We start from the raw sequence: 19,285 nt of genomic DNA, 5'->3' as shown, positions 1-19,285 counted from the left end.
AGAAATGTGAAAAATATCTCCAAGCCTGGCTGAGAAAAACTATACAGTTCGTCCTGTTCAGTTTCAGCTCCCTGCAGTTCTGACTAAACATGTTTTAATTACAATAGACCATTACGTGTGATGTGTTGCAGCAGTGCTGATAGGAAAAACCTCGTTCGGGAACTGCAGCCAATTAATTTTTATGACCACTTACTCAGCCAAATGAGGAGAAAAGGAAGTTCCCTTTACTGCAGACGAGTGTTTAATCAGAGATCAGCCTCTTCTTCTGAGTTCAGTCGGCACACAGATACGTTTGATCTGACGCACCAAGAAGATGACATCAGGTGTGAGGAACAAACATTTGAAATGTTAATATCTGTCTGATGAGTCCAGAACCGTAAGCCTCACCAGCATGGCCGCCAAAGCGTCCGGTAGTGTCACAGCATCCCATCTGGTCTGAGTTTTTCAGTCGAAACGCACCGTGAGGTCAGGTGACAGAATTAGACCAATCAGCAGAGTCACTCAGAGAACGCTGAATGACTGAGCATGTCTTACAGATGCAGTGCTTTGAAAATGTATTCAGCATGTTTAAGCTACAGTACAACCAGGTTGTTTTATACATTCTGTCATGTCAAAAATATAAACTCTAATGTATTTTATTGAGAATTTAATGCAATACAGGATCAACCAAAACAGTGCACAGTTATAAACTAGGATAGAAGGAGTATACATATTATATAATATATACTTTTTATGTCCAAAAATCTAAAAAGTGTGATGTGCATTTGTGGTTAGCTTCCTAGTAAAAAAAACAAACTATATTTCTGCTGCGGTTAAAGAATGAATCTTATCACTCAAATAGATTCATTTTGGACCTGCTTTCAAGTCTTGGCAGATTATAAATAAATTTGAGTGTCACTATGTCGTCACAGTGAAAAGTGAGGCAGACAATTGGCGAAAAGACTGATTTCCTCCACGTCTTCCCTCACTTCTAATTCATTCAGGTCAGGCTCTATCAGCCGCAGCGTAGAACGGCGCCCAGCCGAGAGGCAGAGGGAGATGATGAGCAGCGCCAAGCCCCGCCTCCTGGCTCTGATTGGTTGTTTCTGGTTAGCATTGGAAGAAAGTAAAACAGATTGGTTATTTTCACAGATGATTTGTCTCATAACAATCACAATAAGATGACAGTTTTAACAAATATGAAACAAAATATATATATTTTTTTCATAAAAGTGACACTGCAGCTTTAAATCGAACCCATGGATCTACAACCTGCGATGACAGAGAACTAACTGATATTTGTTAAATAAAATTGCATTAAAGAAATTAACTTTTGTGGTTGTATCATGGAAAAATGTGAAGTTCAGGGTGGTAGGAATATTTTGGCAAAGCACTGCATGGCCTGTAATAAAGCATATTTTTTTTACTCCAGCAGAAAACCCTGAGGTTCCTGGTTTTCTCTTGTCCAATAGCCTCGTCTCTCTCCGTTGTGTTTCAGTGGGTCGACAGACCACGGCTCCAGCTGCCGTCAGCGGGGTGGCAGGAACCACCGCTGGAATCGTGGAACAAGGTGACCCCGCTCCCTCCGCTCCCTCTGGGTTGGAAAAGCCTTAAACCGACCCAGTTACATGAAAACCTGCACATCGCTCACGCTCTCTGCTCCTTCTAACCTCTCTCTTTCGCTCTGTTCACCGTTAACGCACCTTAAATATCTACTAAGGTAAGCAGCTTCGTCGCTCCTCTGTAGCTGCTTTTCCAACCTCTGCCAAAAACTTTGACAAAGGTTGAACCCGCTGCCACTTCCTGTCGCTGCCTTCTTCGTGGTTTGAGCCAGTGGCGACATCCGGTTGTTGCTCATGTGACTGGTGTGATGCAAAAAAGTGTTTCCATTGCAGTTTTGCAATGGAAATTTATTTTTGAAACGTCAGATTGCGCAGTCACATGGTGAATGGAAACGCAGCTCGTGAGAAGAGTGAATTGATTTTCATCTCTTCTTCTGTGGTAACAGGAATCCGGGGTGCATTGAGAATTGATATTGATATTCAGAATATGAGGGGGACACAGAGAGAGATGGGAGGGTTCGCTTCTTCACGCGGAGCTGCAGCGTCTCTCTGATGAGGGATCAACGTCGGCGCTGCGGCTCCTCGTCTCGTTGTGAACATCTCAGAAAGTATCCCAGCACCAGAGCGCGCTCTCTCTGTGTTTCCTGCCCCTCATCACCTTCCCGCTGCAGCCGCCAGTGAACCGCAGTAATCCAGCCCACTGTTGAGATTAACCGACCCATTATCGTTCACCTGCAGCTCCATTCCACTGCCTCCACAGCTCCATTCCTAATCCGCCCTCGGTGGCTGTGTGTGCATCTGTGTGTTTGGATTATATGGAGAATTAGACTTTTTTTTTTACCCCCCCTCCCCCTGCCCTCATGGCTGATGCCCTCTGCTTATCTAATGCTCTGAAGAGCAAATCAGGGTTCGGAAGAGCCAGTTTTTAATGTTTCCCACTGAACTAAAGGGAATGTTTTGTTTTCTTTTTTTATCAGTTTTGCTTTAATTTGTAATAATTCCAGCTTGCTTTCAAGCAGGTGGTGTTTTTCGAATGTATTTTATTTTTTTTGCAAGCATGCATGCATGAACAACCGTGTGCGTGTGTTTTGTGAGAGCAGATTTGCAGGTGGTCTGAACGTTTGCTGTGATGTGTACTCTTTCGTCTGAGGGTGTGTCGTTCTGCCTCTCTGCAGCAGCCAAGAGTCTCCTCAACAAGAAAGCAGACGTCAAGGTAGGCCAGGTCCAGTTTTCATGCACTCCGTCTCCCTTTTGTTCCACGTTTATTGTTTTGTATTTTTTTAATTCATGGCAAACTTGTCGTTACGTTAAGTACTGCAGAGTTTTAGCTTTAATGGCACAGCATGAGTCATTCTTTTGCAGGAAGTTTTATTTCTACCAGTGAAAATCAAGAGGTAAACCTCATTATGCATGTATACTGAAAAAATAAAATAAATGGAGCTCCAATTTAAAATAAATTGTTTTGTTCCATGCAAGCAAATTAAGCTTGTCAAACTTTTTTTTTTTTTTTTTTTTTTTTTTTTACATTTATTTAAGCTTAATATATTTAAAAAGTGGGATCACCTGCGTTTCGTTCTGTTTCCAGTGTACCTGCAGCCTGAAGGAGGCCTGCACAGTGGCATGTTTGGTTAAATTATGATCATATCAAACTCAAAACTTGGTATCAGTTTTATGTTCGATGTCACAAACCCACTGATTCATATGAAAAGTAAATTTTTTCCTCAAGTTTCTTTCAATCTTTTGAAATCTACACCTGATTCTCTGCATCCTCACTGAAATAAAGCAAAAGCAGCTCCAACTTTAAAATAATAAATGTGTTAACTGGTCACAAGCAGTTGAATGAAATTTGTAGAACTTGACAACTTAATAAACTTCCTAAGTTTACTTGGAGTAATTGAATTAGATCTTGTGTGACGTATTTGTTGCTGGTTCTTGGTCAAGGCTCTCTTGACATATTTTTAGTCTCAATGGACTTTTTATTCTGGTAAAGTAAAGGTTACATACAGAAAACTTATGACCAATTATTGAATTTTCTTTAAGTTGGAGTTGCATTGCATTTTTTTCAGTGTTTGCTCTCTCAGATATCTTCATTCGGCTTGGCGGACACTTTGTGCAGCTCTGCTGCAAACATTTTTCACTCGGAATATTCCCTCAGTGCCAAAGCGAATCTCACTAAAATAAATCCTGCTTTAATGAGGGGTCAAAGCATGCAGTATCCACTTCTGCATGCCTTAAGTCTCCAAAGAGACTTCACAGATGCTGAGTGTGCAATAATTTGGGTTCTGATGGTGTTTCTGCACTTATTTTTGCTGTAATTTCATCAAAAGTCTGAACTGTTTGCAGTCTGCTGCTTTCGGTTGTGCGTGTGTGTGTGTGTGTGCGTGTGTGTGTGTGTGTGTGTGTGTGTGTGTGTGTGTGTGTGTGTGTGTGTGTGTGTGGGTGTGTGTGTGTGTGGGTGGGTGTGTGTGTGTGTGTGTGTGTGTGTGTGTGTGTGTGCGTGTGTGTGTGTGTGTGTATGTGTGTTTGCGGTACGTGTTCCTCTGTTGGAAGCCTGTGTCTTGTGTGTGCTGTATAAGCATGCTGTGTTTGCATGAGTCAGTGGAGCCTGTGTGTGTTCTCTGGATGAAAGCTCTGTGTAAGTCAGCTACAATGCTTAAAGGGGCAGCGTGAAGTATTTTCCAGCTACATAGTGCGATTTTGTAGCACAGGCAAGTATTATGTTAACTTTAGTTGTTTGAAATGTTGTACATATCAAACATGACTTGAAGAAAATTTTGTAATTCAACACCGTGAAATTGGGTCCCGTCTCTTTAAAAGCCCCTGCTCTTTCTGGAACCTGCAGCCCCAACGGCAAGCTCTGTCTCCAAGGCGGAGCTAGGGCCGCCCAGGCGTTTTGCGCAGCTGCATGGTTGCCATGGAGATTAAAGGATTTCTCAAGCATGCATGAAAAAAAAAAATCTAAGCAACACTCCACGTGTGTTTTTGATGAGGGAATGGCATTATAGCATGACATAAAGCTCAAACCAGTCGGTTTTGCACATTTAAGACGGGAACCTGCTTCCACTTTGACCTCCCAAAAAATAATCCTGCCCACTGCGGCGCCACCAACAGTTGGTTCAAAACAAGTACATGAATAAATTAGCTCACCGTTATTCTTTCCCGTCAGAGTTTCTCCATGAAATCACACATAGTGTCAGACACATAATTAATATTATTAGTCTTTTATGTCCTCTCCAGGTGTCAGAAGAACCATAAAATGACATGGTTATAATTATTAATTCATCTGGGCTTGTTAGGTGTGAGCACTGGGAGGATGTTATGCTGTCTGTTAATAGAGTTAACTTCACTCATCTGCTGTAATTATACAACAATTATTTGGATTCCTGCTACTCACAGTTTGTCAACAGAACCCCAACAACTTGCTGGAAATCCATTTTCACTTTAAGTGATCGGAAAATCTCGGAAAAGACAGCAGCTTTGTGTCAATTACAGTTCTGTCTGTTTTACTGTTATAGGCTAAACAGAAAGCCAGACGAAAATATGAAGGCATGTTTTTTTTCCACCCACCTTTAATATTGTTCATACCTGACGTGTCAAATAACTGTATTGCTGTTTGTCACGCTGACGGAGACTTACATTGTGAGTTTTTTTTCTCACAAATTGACTCCTCTGCTTTTTTAATATTTGCAATGGAACTAATATGCTGTAGAAAACCAAATGAAACTAAGATGAAGAAAATAATCTCCTCATGGGACCAAAACGTAAGAATCTATAACCCGATGCAGAGATGTTGTCTTTGCTGTCAGGCATCCAGTGAAGCATCCTTGATTCCACCACCGTTTTTATTAATAAAGCAGTTTTCCAGTCTCTTCTTTCTGTCTCCTCCAGTCTCTCTTTCCCACATCACTAACCCTCCCCTTGCTGGCGTGGAGCGCCCTGATGCTAATCTCAGATTATTTCCCACCAGATGATTAATCTGTCATTACATAATCGCAGGGCTGCCAGATCTGTGCTGTGAAGTCACAGAAAGGCAGCCAACCTGGAAATGTCTTATTATCCTTCAGCACTGGAGCTTTATCTTAAGACTAAGATTTAAAACCTGAGGATGAGCGACGGCTCAGTTTAAATCGCTCTGTTTAACGTCCCTTTTTGTGTCTTTCTCTCTCTCATTTAAATAATGAGGCCAGTGGTGCTGAAATGTTCTGGGTTCACATTATTACATCTACTTTTCTACCTGCAAATAAAGTTTGTACCCCTTGAGTGTATTTTTTCAGATCTGGAAACACGCGCCCTCTACTGGGCAGGGTTGACTTCCTCCACTAAAACTGTGATGGAAAATATTTTGTTCCAAAAGCAGCTCTTCAACACAAATGTCAGATTTCAATTTGTTTTTAAAGTTGGAAAACCGTCACTTCCTCCTGACGGAACACGACTCAAGCTGTGTTCCAGGTCATGTTAGTGTCAAAAGATTAAAAACTGACTGGAGAAAAAAATCAAACACTGTGTATAAATGTAGTAAATTACAGAATATGCAGGTTCCATTAAAAAAAAAAATAAAACCTCTTCAAATGTTTACTGAACATCAACAAAATGACTTCCTGAAGTGATTGCTGTAATAACAGCTTTCCATTCATCAAATCCCCGCTGATGTTTTCTTTTGATTATCACAAACAACATTCAAATCGCTCAGATTTGCTTTGTGGTTGAGTTTGTTTGACTCCAAGTTACAAACTCTCATAACCCTAAATATGACCGCTTCATGTTCCTCAATATTAAGGTACTAAATATGTAGACATATAAACTGAATGATTGCAACCAGTTTTGTGGCCCCGCTCGGCTTTCAGAGCGTTCCTCTGTGGAGTGTGTGTGTGTGTGTGTGTGTGTGTGTGTGTGTGTGTGTGTGTGTGTGTGTGTGTGTGTGTGTGTGTGTGTGTGCGCGCGTCATGCCTGCAGTCGACTGTTTCTGCATGCTGGTTTAGAACACGCACTTACATTCTCGCCGCTTATTTAAGAAACAGCAGCTATATATTTAGCATGTTATGTATTTGTGTGGGTGTGTGTGAACTGCCTGTTATGCTTCACAGTTTTGTCAGAAATAAATGCTGCGGGTCTCGTCCTCTCCTCCGGTTAAACGAAGCGGCTACATGTTGCTTTATTGTTTTTGTGGTTTTCTTTCACTTGGTTTTGCAAAGTTTGCTTGATGTTTGTGTTTTAATATCAAAAGCAAAATCTGTTACCAAAATTGCCAACCCCTCCCCTCGACTATAGAGTCTGCATTTATTCAAAGGTAAAAGTCTCCTAATCTACCTGCTCTCTAAACCTGATAGTTGGGTGTGTCACCCTTGGCAATGGCAACTGCAATCAAGCCTTGGTTCTTTAAATCCTTTGATTAGGCCACTGCAAACCAAGTGCGCTCAAGTAATAATCATAAACTGAGTTGTTAGAATCACTGTGGAAACCCTTTTCTCCATTCGATCTTCCTAGAGTTATTTTGTCTGGAGCACTCCTCCGCTATCTATATTTACCTTTATTACACTGTGTATCTATTTTTTTTGTTGTCCAGTCCTCACCCTCTCCCAGCCAGCAGATGGAACCGGTCTGCGTTGTCTCTGAGCACTAATGCCACACTTTGTGTTTCCGTCACAGCCGCAGACAAACAGCACCAGAAACAGCATAGTCACCAGTCCCAAAGGCAACATCCCTTCTGCTGCACTGGTACGCAGCTCTGTGTCCTGTCTGTCTGTCTACCTGTCTGTCTGTTCAGGACCACATTTACACTGCACAGTGTGCCTGTGTGTGTGTGTGTGTGTGTGTGTGTGTGTGTTATTTTTGTGTGTTTGCAAAATAATAAAGTTTTGAATCGCAGCTTCACGAGAAACGTCTGTTGATGCAAAGGTTGACTAGAGGTTTGGGTTCTGTAATGGTCTCCCCTTTGGGAAGGCTCACACACGTGTATGCAAGGTCCCACTGCTGACAGTGCAGGTCAGAGGTCAAGCACCAACAATGACATGAAAGGAAATGTCTGTAGAAATCTGAGACAGGATTGACTTGAGGCAGAAATCAATCAATCAATCAATCAATCAATCAATCTATCTATCTATCTATCTATCTATCTATCTATCTATCTATCTATCTATCTATCTATCTATCTATCTATCTATCTGTCTGTCTGTCTGTCTGTCTGTCTGTCTGTCTGTCTGTCTGTCTGTCTGTCTGTCCGTCCGTCCGTCCGTCCTCTCTCTCCCCCCCCCCCCTCCAGGGGGCGCCACTGCTTCTCTGCAACTTTAATGAAAGATTAGTAGGACTGAATGTTTCCTACTAATTGACTTTTCAACCTGATGGATAGAAAAAAAACACATTCCTTCCAACCTGTGGTCCTAATTCCTTTTTTTTCCAAATTGAGTGAAATTTTACCTTTCATCATCATTTCACTCTCTGAGAGAAAAATAAAGCCTCACATTCATATTTTAAAGCGTCATATCCAAGAGGAGTGTGTTTAAACTAGTGACCAGAGCTGCACTTATGTTTGGATGTTAAAGGGAAAAAAGTATGGGAACTATATTGTTTATTTATTTTTTTATTATTCTGTTTTTTTGCATCGTGGTAGAAATACTTGTGTTGCATTCAGTGGACCTAAATCACTAGATGCGTTTCCATTGACCATTTAGCTGCACAATTTGACATTTAAAAAATAAATAAAAATTGTCTTCATTAATACATAATGATTTTGTGCTAGAACAACTTGTTTTTTTCCCTGTTTTTCTAAAAACTGCATTTTTTGTTTTTGCATCACACCAGTGTCAAAGGAATATTGATAAAGTTTCTGCTTATGTTTGCATTGGAAACGCCGCTACTGAGAAGAATGAAGCTTTAAATCAAACTCTGGGAAGAATTCAGTTATAATGGGCTCAATATCCCAACATGTGTTTTAAAGGGCTAAAAACAATCTGCTAGGTTTCATCTTTCATAAGAGACGAAGTGAATAATAATTACATGACTACATTCTTCTTTCTTGTTTTTTTGTGTTTTTTTGCCGTCACTGTTTGTCCCAGGTTCTTCCCGTGTTCAGAACGTTTCCATGTGTTGCTCTTGTCTTACTGTCTGCTGACTCTCATTTGGTCATAACTCATTTTTCCTTCATTTACTCCCGCTTTCTCTTTTTTCCTCCCCCTCTTTCTCTCCATTGTTCCTCCAGGAGCCACAGACAACTGTCATCCATAACCCAGTAGATGGGATCAAGGTACATCCTCTCTTTTCCTCCCTCCATCTCCCTCATTCCTCGTCTTCTCCCCGTCATTTGTCTTCCCTCCTCTTTACTCTGTTCCTATCCCCTGGTGGACCAAAGAGTGTCTTTCATAGGGTCTTTTTTTTATTTCATACTTTATGTACTGTGAAGTTTTTTTGGTGATTTTTTTTCTCTGCATGAGAGAGGTGTGAACCTGTGGAGCCTTTTCACTGTTGTCTTCTGCTGCCTCACTGCGTTCAGATGAGTGAAGTTCTCAGAGAAATCAATGTGTGTCAGCAGGAACGCGGCCAGATTAACACCCGTTCCACTCAGACTGTGTGCTAAACGTGGCTAAGCGTTCTACCTGTGTCTGCGTTTGTTCCCACAGAGACGGGCTCAATCCGCAGAGAGGATTGGGTTGTGGCAAGAAATGCAGTGTTGTGTTTTTTTTTGTTTGTTTGTTTCTCTTTTGTATTATTGGCATAACTGTTGTGTAAGATGGAGCTGTAGGCTGAAGCGTAAGCGTGTTGTGTTCAGGTCTGCATGCCGTATCGGGTCAAACAGCCTGGTTTGATTAGGTTTGGTGGTTCCAGTCATCCACGCGCTCCGTCTTCTTTCTGTTTCAGGAATCGTCCGACAGCAGTAACACCACCATTGAGGACGAGGATGTTAAAGGTAGGCCCTTTAACACAAGTACACCCAGCTGACTCACTGGAATTTCAAACTGCTGACTATCAGAGTTCCTCAGAAGAGTTTTGGAAGTCATTTCCAACTTTATGACGTTATGACCACCAGCTATTGTGATTTATTAAGATTTTACATAACAGACCAGTCAAGTATTGTTGTGAAGTGGAAGAAAATGATAGTTTATAAAAATGTTTAGTAAAAATTTGTTTGTTTTTGTTCTCTTTTAAAGGGGCGGTGTTATGTAAAATTTACTTTTTTGAGCTTCTCGTCTTTTTTTAAGCTTTTAGTGGCTCTAATGGCCTTTTTTATGATAGTTAATTGACAGAAAAGTGGGTAATGAGAGAAGGGAAAGACAAAGGAAAGGCTTCAAGGCTGGGAATTGAACCTGCGACAGCCACGTTGCAGACTGAAGCCTCCATATGTGCTTAACCCCTACACCACCACAGCACATTTCTGAGCTTCGAATCTTGTTATAATATTCCATCATCAAAAACATACCTGCAGCGTTGCCTTGATTCTTTGACGCACTTTTGAGAAATTGTTGAAACTCCCATTCAGCTGTACAAAACGCCTGGAGGGACCTAGCTCTGCCTTCGAGGACCAAACTCTACCTCTGAGCTGCAGTTTCCAAGTTCCACCTCCCCCACCTCTGTTACACAGCACTGACAAGTAGCTCCTATAATAAACCCATCAAACGCACACTTCCACTAGGTGCTCACTAATTGCTGCTGACTAGTCTGAAGCAGCTGAGTGGGAGAGTAGGAAATTGCAACTCCAAGTAGCAGTTAGTCCTCGAAGGTGGCATTTGGTCCCACCAAGCGTTTTTTCATAGCTGAATGGTTGCCATGAGAGATGCAAGGATTTCTCAGTCATGCTTGAAAGAGTCAAGGCAACAACACTCCCTTATAACATGATGTAAAGATCAAAAATGGCGATTTCAGATAATGCTGTCTCTTAATGTTTTTCATTGATCTTCAATGAAAAATAAGGAAAAAAAAATAAAAGAAGGAAAACCTGTCAACCACAAAAACTCATGATATGGCAGAAATTGCTTAGCTTTGTCTTCAGGTCAAAATTTAAATGAAAGTTTTGATTTTAACTCAGACAGTGGAAGAATGATGGACCTAAATACTGACTGGATGCAACAGTGGGGAAAAAGGCCAACATAGAAAAACTTAGAAAAGTTGTCATTCGCCTTTCTAAGCAAATTTCCTAACCTGATTTAAGAGCATTGTGAAGATAAGGAAGGTTGACGGGAGACATTTGTACAAAGGAGCAACATCTCTACAACATAAAACACCAGCACTTTGACAGCACTGTGATGTAGGTCATTAATAAATAGAATGGAAACTCATCAGTTCTTATTTTACTGCTTCAGTGAGACATCACATGCTGCACTTCAGCAAATAAAAACATATCTTGAAAAATATTAGATTATTCAGTTGGTAAAGAAAAAAAAAAAGCCAGAACATGTTATCACTATCTGCTTATGTAAGCTGCCCAAAGTCCCGATCACGGCCTCGTATGTTTTAAATACGTGAGTCTACTGGTAAGGAGGTCCAAGCTTCGGATTATGGGACAGAATTATCTCCTTTCTGTCATAAACGACGGTCCAGTGCTGCTGACGGCAAAAGGAGATTAACAAACCGAGAGAGCTTGATGGAGCTCTTCCCATGGCTGGTTCTCGCAAAAACAAATAAGACAAAAGAAAGTTAGTTCACAAACTGAGAGGCTTTTAGCTGTGCTGGCCTGGTCTTTTTGCAGATCAGCAGCTAGCCTCTTCCAGGAAAGAAACTTCTGAACAGCATCATTTCTATGCACTCGCTATTTGGTTGGGGCTCCTTTGGTGTCTCTCATCTTCCTCTTGACAACAACACATAGTTTCTCTTTGGGGTTAAAGGTCAGGGGAGTTTGCTGGCCAATCAGGAGCAGGAACGCCTTCGTCGCTGAAGGAGCTTCTGGTATCTTTGGCAGCGTGGGCAGGAAAATTAAATCAGCATCTCCGTTCAGGTCACCAGCAGAATGTCCTGGAAGACGTCTGCTTTTACTGGACTTAAGAAAACCCAGGGGGCCGGAACCAGCAGACGGCATGACGACCCAAACCATCACTGACTGAACTGGACTTCCACCGATGTGGATTCTGTTCCTCTGCTCTCTTCCTCCAGATGCTTTCCAAAAGGAAAAGCACATTTTCAATTTCATCTAAGAGCAGAACTCTGGACCGCGAGCAACAGTCCAGTTCGCATCAAACGGGCCACGTGATCAACAGCCCGGTGTTACTACTGCTGGAAACGATGAGGAAGACGACAGGAAGTGGTTGGAGAATGATGGTGCTGCTTGATTTTGAAAGTCTCATCTCGTGAGCAGTCTTACTCACTTGTGATTTTAATCACATTTCTAGTTTAATTGAAACGCAGCAAGTGCAAAACAGTTTGTCTTGTTGCTTTTTACCTCGTTGCAAAAACATTTTGCGCAACATTTGTAATGAAAACGCAGCTAATGGTGAGTCAATTGGCAACACAGGTGATTAATTGCAACAGGCTCCGCCCTGAATGAGGTCATGAATGACAACGAGGAAATCATTTACCTGATAACCTAACACTGTCATATTCCTTTTCCATTTTCTATCTTTACAAACGTATCTTTTTGTATTTTCTTTTTCTTTCCCAGAAATTAAATGAAACTGTGCATCTCCAACTTTTAATACTTTATGTAGCTAAAGATAAATTTATCTGCACTTTATCTAAGAGCTTCCAAAATGTCTCACTGTATAAATTTATAATGAAACAAGGACAAAAGAATCCAGCAGTGGAAATTTCTAGGGACAGGACTGTGTTGTAATTAAAACTGAAATGTTGCTTTAAGCACATTAAAGAGGGATGCAGACTGACGTCTCTATTTCACTGACTTTTCATTATGTGACATGCAGCTATGTGACAGGACAGCATGTAGACGAAGCACAGAGGTGCTTTCATGTTAGAAAACGGTACAAAAAGTAGAGAGAGAGAAAGAGAGAGCAAATAAGAGCGAGAGAGAGAGAGAGAGAGGAAACTAGACAATCCGAGTGAGTTAAGCCCTTCACTTAGTGTGGGGAGGACGTGGTGGGAGGAGGACAGGGTAAATCTCGTCCAAAGGCCGGGGACAAGAATAGCAGCATGAGCTCCAGCAGCCTCATGTGTCCAGCAGAGATATGATGGATGATGAATGGAGGTAGAGGAACGACCAAGTGCCAAGTCACACAATGGGGGGTACGTACGCTGTACGGAGTGTGTGTGTGCATAAAGTTCAAGGAGGAGATGGGATCAGGAGCCGGACCTCTACCAAACCGATCAGCTCTGCTGTGACTCGCCTCAGCCTCAGATGGTCCTCAGAGCCTTTTGCTCTGGCTTAGCCGTCGTTTTTTTCTTTTTTTTTTTTTTTTGGGAGGATGACTGTCACATCCTTCTCTCTCCTTCCTCTCCGCAGCTCGCAAACAGGAGATCATAAAGATCACGGAGCAGCTTATCGAAGCCGTCAACAATGGAGACTTCGAGGCCTACGCGTGAGTCCCCCCCATCGACGGCCCCCCCGCTCCCCCTCCTCTCTCTCGCTCCTCATCCTTCACTGCTTTTAAAAGTTCAGGCCAGCAGCAGGAATGTGCATCTTGTAAAGTGAACATTTAAGCTCTCCATCAGCCATGAAGAACCATTAATCTGATTGACATGCAAAATGTGTTGTATTAAAAGATTAAAGAGTAATTACATTCATTGTTTCATCCACATCCAACCCCATACCCCCCCCTCCCCCCCGCTTACTGTATAATTAAGAATAATGCCAAGCAGATTGAGGGAGAGGGACGGGAAGGTTTAGCGTGGCCTCAGTGATGGAAGTGCAGTTCCACTAAGATGGGAAATAACATATGAAAAATTTATATGACGGAAAAAACATAAATCAATGGTCGGAATGAACCCGATGTGTTACACTAACGACAAACACGCCGTAAAATGTAACAGTGTTTGACAAAGTACAACCTGACTTTTTTTCAACACTTGGTAACAAGTGAAAGTGAGCACTTCGACTTTTCTGGTGAACGTTGCAAAGAATTTCTAAGTATAAAAACCTGCTCAGGTTTTTCTAAGTAAATGTCGCTCAGTATTATTTTCAGTGCGAGTTCAAGCTTTTTGTCTTTTTCATGCAAGAAGTTTATTTCTGATAGGAAATGAGACGGACAAATTTTAAACGGCAATAAAGCAATGTGAAAGTGGTATCAGGTTCAAAAAAGTATCTGTTTCGTTCATGGCAAATATTTTTTATACCATTCTCAATTTGGCATTTTACCAGCCGACCAGCTTTCTGTATGTTTCCACTGGCATTTTGAGGATTTGTCCTTGGTGAGGAGCTCAAAGCCTTTCAGTTTGGAAGGGCTCTTTGCCATCACCCTAATCCCACCAACTCCCTCCACAGGCTTTCTGTTACAGGTGGAATTTCAACACTTCATATATCTTTAAGTTGTAAGTTTCCATAAAAGTAGCTTGAAAAAGCTTCCCCACCTTTGACCTTTTTTCAGTCTTTTTCTAAAGAATCTTCAAGGAGGGAGACAGGATTATTGTGGAGCATACATCAGCAAGTTGAAGTCAAAATTAAAGACAGTAAGGAGAAGTACAGGAAGAAGCCAGAGTGCAAGCTTCAGAGGATCAACAACACGCAGACATCCCACCCTCCTCTGACCCACAGCTTGCTTTCTCTGCAACATCTTTTCAACAACAGCTTGACCTAAGAGAAAGTTGTTGTGGAAGACACCCTGGCTGGTTCTGGTACTGAAGAAACCTCAGCCATCAGTCATCAGTGACGACAGACCTGTTGTCCTCATCACAATCGTCCTGGAGAGACTCCTGCTGGCCCCTGTAGTTTGCTTATCTCCATGACGATGGAGTTGAAGATGCCTTCTTACATCTGTTTCACCAAATCCACTGTCATCTGGACAAAGCCTGCTACACTGTGACGATTGTGTTCTTTGATTTCATTTGAAGAACGATTCAGGATGAATTGTGCATTTAACACAATTCATCCTAATCGGTTTTGTTTTTGAAACTCCAGAAGACACAGGTGGAGGCCCAATCAGGCCCTGGATCAATGACCAACTGAGGAGGATCTGCTCCTCTTATCGGAACATGAATGGTGTTATTGGACTTCTGTGCCGGCCATAGATTGCCCACTACAAGCATCGTGTTGAAGCATAACCGTGTCCATGTGTGCTCTTGGCACCAAGACGCTTTAGAGTGCAGTTCAATAATTTACAGTGCGGTTGTTTCATTTGCTCGGCGGACACATGTCTTGGACACTCGGGTGATGAGATGGGATGAACTATAAACTGATCACCACCTGATCACATCCCCCTGCAGTGAGTTGACTCTGCTGGAGGAGGATGAATCAGACACATTGTGAGAATCTGTTGGGAATATCTTTTGGAGTCTTCTGTCAGAAGGAGCTTTATCTCCCACATCCAGCAGAACATCAAACACATCCTGGTGATGGTGGGGACATTGAGGGTCTTGTTCCATGCCTCCACTATTGAGGCAACTGACCAGAACTATGCCTGCAAGGTGGTCGGTGCCTGTAGTGGCAACAATCTTGAAGTCACTGGTGGACACTTGCCTAGTTGAAGTTGGAGTTATATTGGGCCTGTTTGGCATGTGGGACCCCTGAAGCACCCGATAGGTACCGGATCTCTGAGCGGAATCAGGTCGAGTGGTCACCAAGGCGAAAGTTCAGGCATGGAAGAAGTTTTGTCCGACCATGAAGAAAGACTTTATGGAGATTCTGATCCACCATTTGGCATCTCAGGAGGGGGAAGCAGTGCACCACCAACCACATCTATGGTGAGGATGATGCGCTGATAACAACGACCTGAGATGTTAGGGGTCAGTGGGAAGACATTTTGAAGACCTCCTCAATCCTGGCATTGAGGAAGTGAAGTTTTGGGATTCTTGGTGACAATGTCACTCTAATCTCTGGTGCTGGTGTACAGTCTGAGCTTGATGTTATTTCCAGTTGTTTATTAAGAAGTTTATGTAGGTTTTAAGTTATAAGATTTCAACAAGTATAGTCAACTTTTGGAAGATGATTAATCATTGATATTGATTGCCATTTTATGCTAAACCTGTTCTTTTTGTTTGATTTTTATTTCTGCAGGAAGATATGTGACCCTGGTTTGACCTCCTTTGAGCCTGAGGGACTGGGAAATCTGGTCGAGGGCATGGACTTCCACAGATTTTACTTTGACAATCGTAAGGTCACAGGTCAGCGTTTTATCTCTGTCTTTCTTAACATCTGCATCCTGACGCTGTGCTCTGTCCTTTCTTTAGTCCTTTCCAAGAACAGCAAGCCCATCCACACCACCATCCTCAACCCTCACGTGCACATGATCGGCGAGGACGCGGCCTGCATCGCCTACATCCGCCTGACGCAGTTTGTAGACGGCCAGGGCCGTCCCTGCTCCAGCCAATCAGAGGAGACCAGAGTATGGCACCGCCGAGACAGCCGGTGGCAAAACGTGCACTTCCACTGCTCTGGAGCCCCTGCTGCACCGCTGCAGGGATGAGGTACGGACAAATGGAAATCTCACATATGCGGAACGGGTTGAACATCGACAAGTAGCGGCCACACGGTTCAGATGATAGATTTAGCACATGCGTAAAGAAAAAACAAATCAAAACAAAAAAAAACAAATTTTCCAATAAGAAGGTTTCACAGTAGGATCAGGTGTTTTTTGGGCATATCAAAATAGATCTATTTTGCAAAACTGTAATGGAATTACTTTTTCCTCGTGAGTTGCATGATGATGTTACTACTGATGAAAGCAACAAAGAAGGCGACAGGAAGTAGTACCAGGATGATGGTTTGTCTTTATTTTTTCTGCAGCTGCCTCCACCAGAGCTCTCACAGCATGACGCAGTTCATAAAACATTGTGTCATTTTAACATGTTGAATCCATAACTCTGCTGGTAGTCAAGCTGAACGTACATTCCAGTCTTTTGACGTCTCTTAATTTGCTGTTCCCTTTTCTTCTTCCCTCCCAGTCGGCCGGAGGAGACGTGAAGGTGAAAGAACCGAGCCGACGATCCGACAGAAGACTTCTGCTCTGAGAGAGACGTGCAGGTGGATGGAAGGGTGGGGGGAGGAGGCTGAGGCTTTCTGGGGCAGGGATCGTTCCCCCAGGCACTCTGGGCACCCACCTGGCGCTTCTCTCTCCACGACCACAGCAGACCCAACCTGACCTACACCTACAGCAGGGGGCGCAACGCCAGCCGTGAGCAGGAAGCACCGCCCGTCTGCGCCTTGTCTTCAGCTGGCCTGCATGCGGCCGAAACACCCGGACTGCACCTTTTCTCTCTCCTGCTCCCCGTCGATGCTTTCTCCTTCTCCGCTATTACACAGTTATGGATCTTGATGTTATTATGGCTGAAGTCTCTTGTTGTGCTCTTTCTACTGTACAGTATATTTGTTACCCATTTTAATCCCTTTTTTTTCTCCTTTTTTATGACAAGCATGACTACCTACCTGTACTCTTAATATTATCGTGGCTGTTTTATTTATTTATTTTTTTTCTGCACGATTAAAGCTGCCTGTCAAGCGAACAAACAGAGCTGACGTCTCTTTCAGAGAGAGACCTGTGGGTGTATTTAACTATGTTTTTTGTTACTTCTTTGTTGTTTTTAATCCTCTTTCTCTGGAGTGTTGTTGTTGACCCCAAACCGACGCCTCTGTGTGTCCCCCCTCCTCCCCTGTCCCCCTGGATCTCCGAGCTGCTCTGTGAGACAGTGGAAACCCCATGCAGCATGCTACAGTATTCCCTGTTCTTGAAGATTTCCTCCACGTTTGACCTGCTGGACGACAAGAAGCGGTTGAGATTTACACCCTCCCCCTGCACATGTGCTGTATATTTCCAGGTTTTGTTGTGCCGGTGTTTACTTGCATGATATTTCCAAGTTAATGCATCACTAAAGTTGGATGTTTCTGTGCATTTGGTTGAATTTTGTCTTCTATGGACTGATACTGCTGGTGAGCTTTAATCTGTTTCCTGGGCTGTGTAAGTGCAGGTCCTGTTCTAAGTTCATTGTAGAGAAAAAAAATGGATGTAAGCTTTTTTTCACTAATTCCTGGCTCCTGAACAGAGTAAGAATGGCTCTTTACTGTTTATTGAGCAAAAAATATGAGTATTGAGCATTTTTGGTGCTTTAGATTGAAAGCAAATGTGACTAGAAGAAATTGCCTAAAATAAGGTTTGGGGCTGAAAGGATTAATCCGATTAATCGTGATGAATCAATTATTGAAATAATAGTCAACTAACTTAGTGATCAATCAATTAATTGGAGTTTACAGACAAACCAAAACCCACTTACTAAAAAAATTGCTCCAAGCATCTTGCACTATCCAATTAAACAACTTATTCCAAAAGTGTATCAGCAGATTAAATAAAAACAGCTGAGCTTGTCAGACGTATGGTTTCAGCTGCAGATGCATCTTTTGCTACACAGGAGCCAGCGTTCACTAGAGCAATTAAAATGTTTATTTCATTTGTCTACTTGTATCTTCGAATGAATTTCTACTATTGCATAAAAACGCTTAAGTGGTTAAATAAAAGATCTGCAGAATGTGCCGATTTGTTTAATCCGATTAATCGACTAATCGTCGAAATAATCACTTACTGACATAATAGTTAGTTGGAGCCCTAATACTGATGTTATTATTAGGGCTATTATTATGATGTAAAAGGTAAAATAAATTGTTGCCTTTTACTAAAAGTTGCATTTTAATGCTTTTTAGTTTTTTCCTTTTGCTTCTGCATATTATATGCAGCACATTGAGTATCTACATCCTCTCCGTGAACATTGTCACATGTTGCTTTGTGTTTCTGTAAACACTAATGAGAAATATAACACTACGTACAAAACTCATTCACCCAAATCCTGTCCTACATCCGCGGATTAACACGTAATCCCAACTGACTGGTTCTTTTTTAGTAATGATTCCCTAAAGATTTCATCAAAAATTCATAAGGATGAGATCAAAGCAGGACAGATGATGAAGCCCCGCCCACCTGGAACCCAAGAAGCTGCTAAACATGGCGGAGCAAGTGAAGTGGTAACAGATGGATTGATCAGCTTTTTCAGCATTGAGATTGAGATCAGGATTCTCAACTATCGAACCCTGATAGCAAATATATGAAAGCTGCAGTATGTAACTTCTACAAAAACCTTTTTTAAAAAATATTTATATATATACAGTATATATTTGTTGAAACTGTCACTGTTTGGTGACAGTGGGTTGTGAGACAAATAATCTGTGACAAAGATCAAGCTCCTCTGCTTTCCCCCAGTTTTAGCTAGAAACAACCAATCAGAGGCAGGAGGCGGGTCTTAGCGCTGTCAATCAAGCCCATTTGAATGGCACCAGCTTTTCCACATCAGCAGAGCCTGTAGTGAATGCCACCGATGACAGTGGATAAACGGTTTTCTTGTCATGGTGAATTGCTTCTCCGCCTTTAGCACATTTAGCAATTTGTTCATTTGGATGATTGACGGCAATAAGACCCTCCTCCTGGCTCTGATTGGTTGTTTTTGACCAGGACTGCTGCATTTCTTTAGATGGCAGTAGTAGCTCATGTAGGAGGTGGAGGAACTCCATCTTTTCACAGATCATTAGTCTCATCTCATTCTGGTGATAGTTTTAACAAATAGCCAAAATACCCAGAGAAGAGTTACAACTCTGGGTAAGAGCTTTATAAACCTGTTGAGTGAGGAAAACGTTCTTCCTGGTAAAGTTGAAACAATATCAGGGTTTAACACAGATT

General features: G+C 42.1%; 1 protein-coding gene across 5 annotated transcripts in view; it reads left to right on the top strand.

Moving 5' to 3' along the window:
* The window catches only part of LOC129379744 (calcium/calmodulin-dependent protein kinase type II subunit beta), a 41,169-nt gene extending 22,780 nt beyond the window's left edge, over positions 1 to 18,389 (top strand). For 2 of the 5 annotated variants that reach the window (XM_055060578.1, XM_055060577.1), the window contains exons 13-21: positions 1,478 to 1,549; positions 2,720 to 2,754; positions 7,188 to 7,256; positions 8,737 to 8,781; positions 9,393 to 9,441; positions 12,919 to 12,994; positions 15,625 to 15,719; positions 15,798 to 16,034; positions 16,512 to 18,389. In XM_055060578.1, the coding sequence (XP_054916553.1) occupies positions 1,478 to 1,549; positions 2,720 to 2,754; positions 7,188 to 7,256; positions 8,737 to 8,781; positions 9,393 to 9,441; positions 12,919 to 12,994; positions 15,625 to 15,719; positions 15,798 to 16,033 (677 nt within the window). In that variant the 3' untranslated portion in view covers position 16,034; positions 16,512 to 18,389. The remainder of the gene's footprint in view (positions 1 to 1,477; positions 1,550 to 2,719; positions 2,755 to 7,187; positions 7,257 to 8,736; positions 8,782 to 9,392; positions 9,442 to 12,918; positions 12,995 to 15,624; positions 15,720 to 15,797; positions 16,035 to 16,511) is intronic. The other 3 variants (XM_055060581.1, XM_055060579.1, XM_055060582.1) reach the window with 2 other exon arrangements.
* Positions 18,390 to 19,285: the final 896 nt, after the last annotated feature.

This window comes from Poeciliopsis prolifica, unplaced genomic scaffold (genome assembly GCF_027474105.1).
Source record: "Poeciliopsis prolifica strain line A6 unplaced genomic scaffold, Auburn_PproV2 SCAFFOLD061, whole genome shotgun sequence".
Taxonomy (NCBI): Eukaryota; Metazoa; Chordata; class Actinopteri; order Cyprinodontiformes; family Poeciliidae; genus Poeciliopsis; species Poeciliopsis prolifica.
This window is presented reverse-complemented; position numbering and strand designations above follow the sequence as displayed.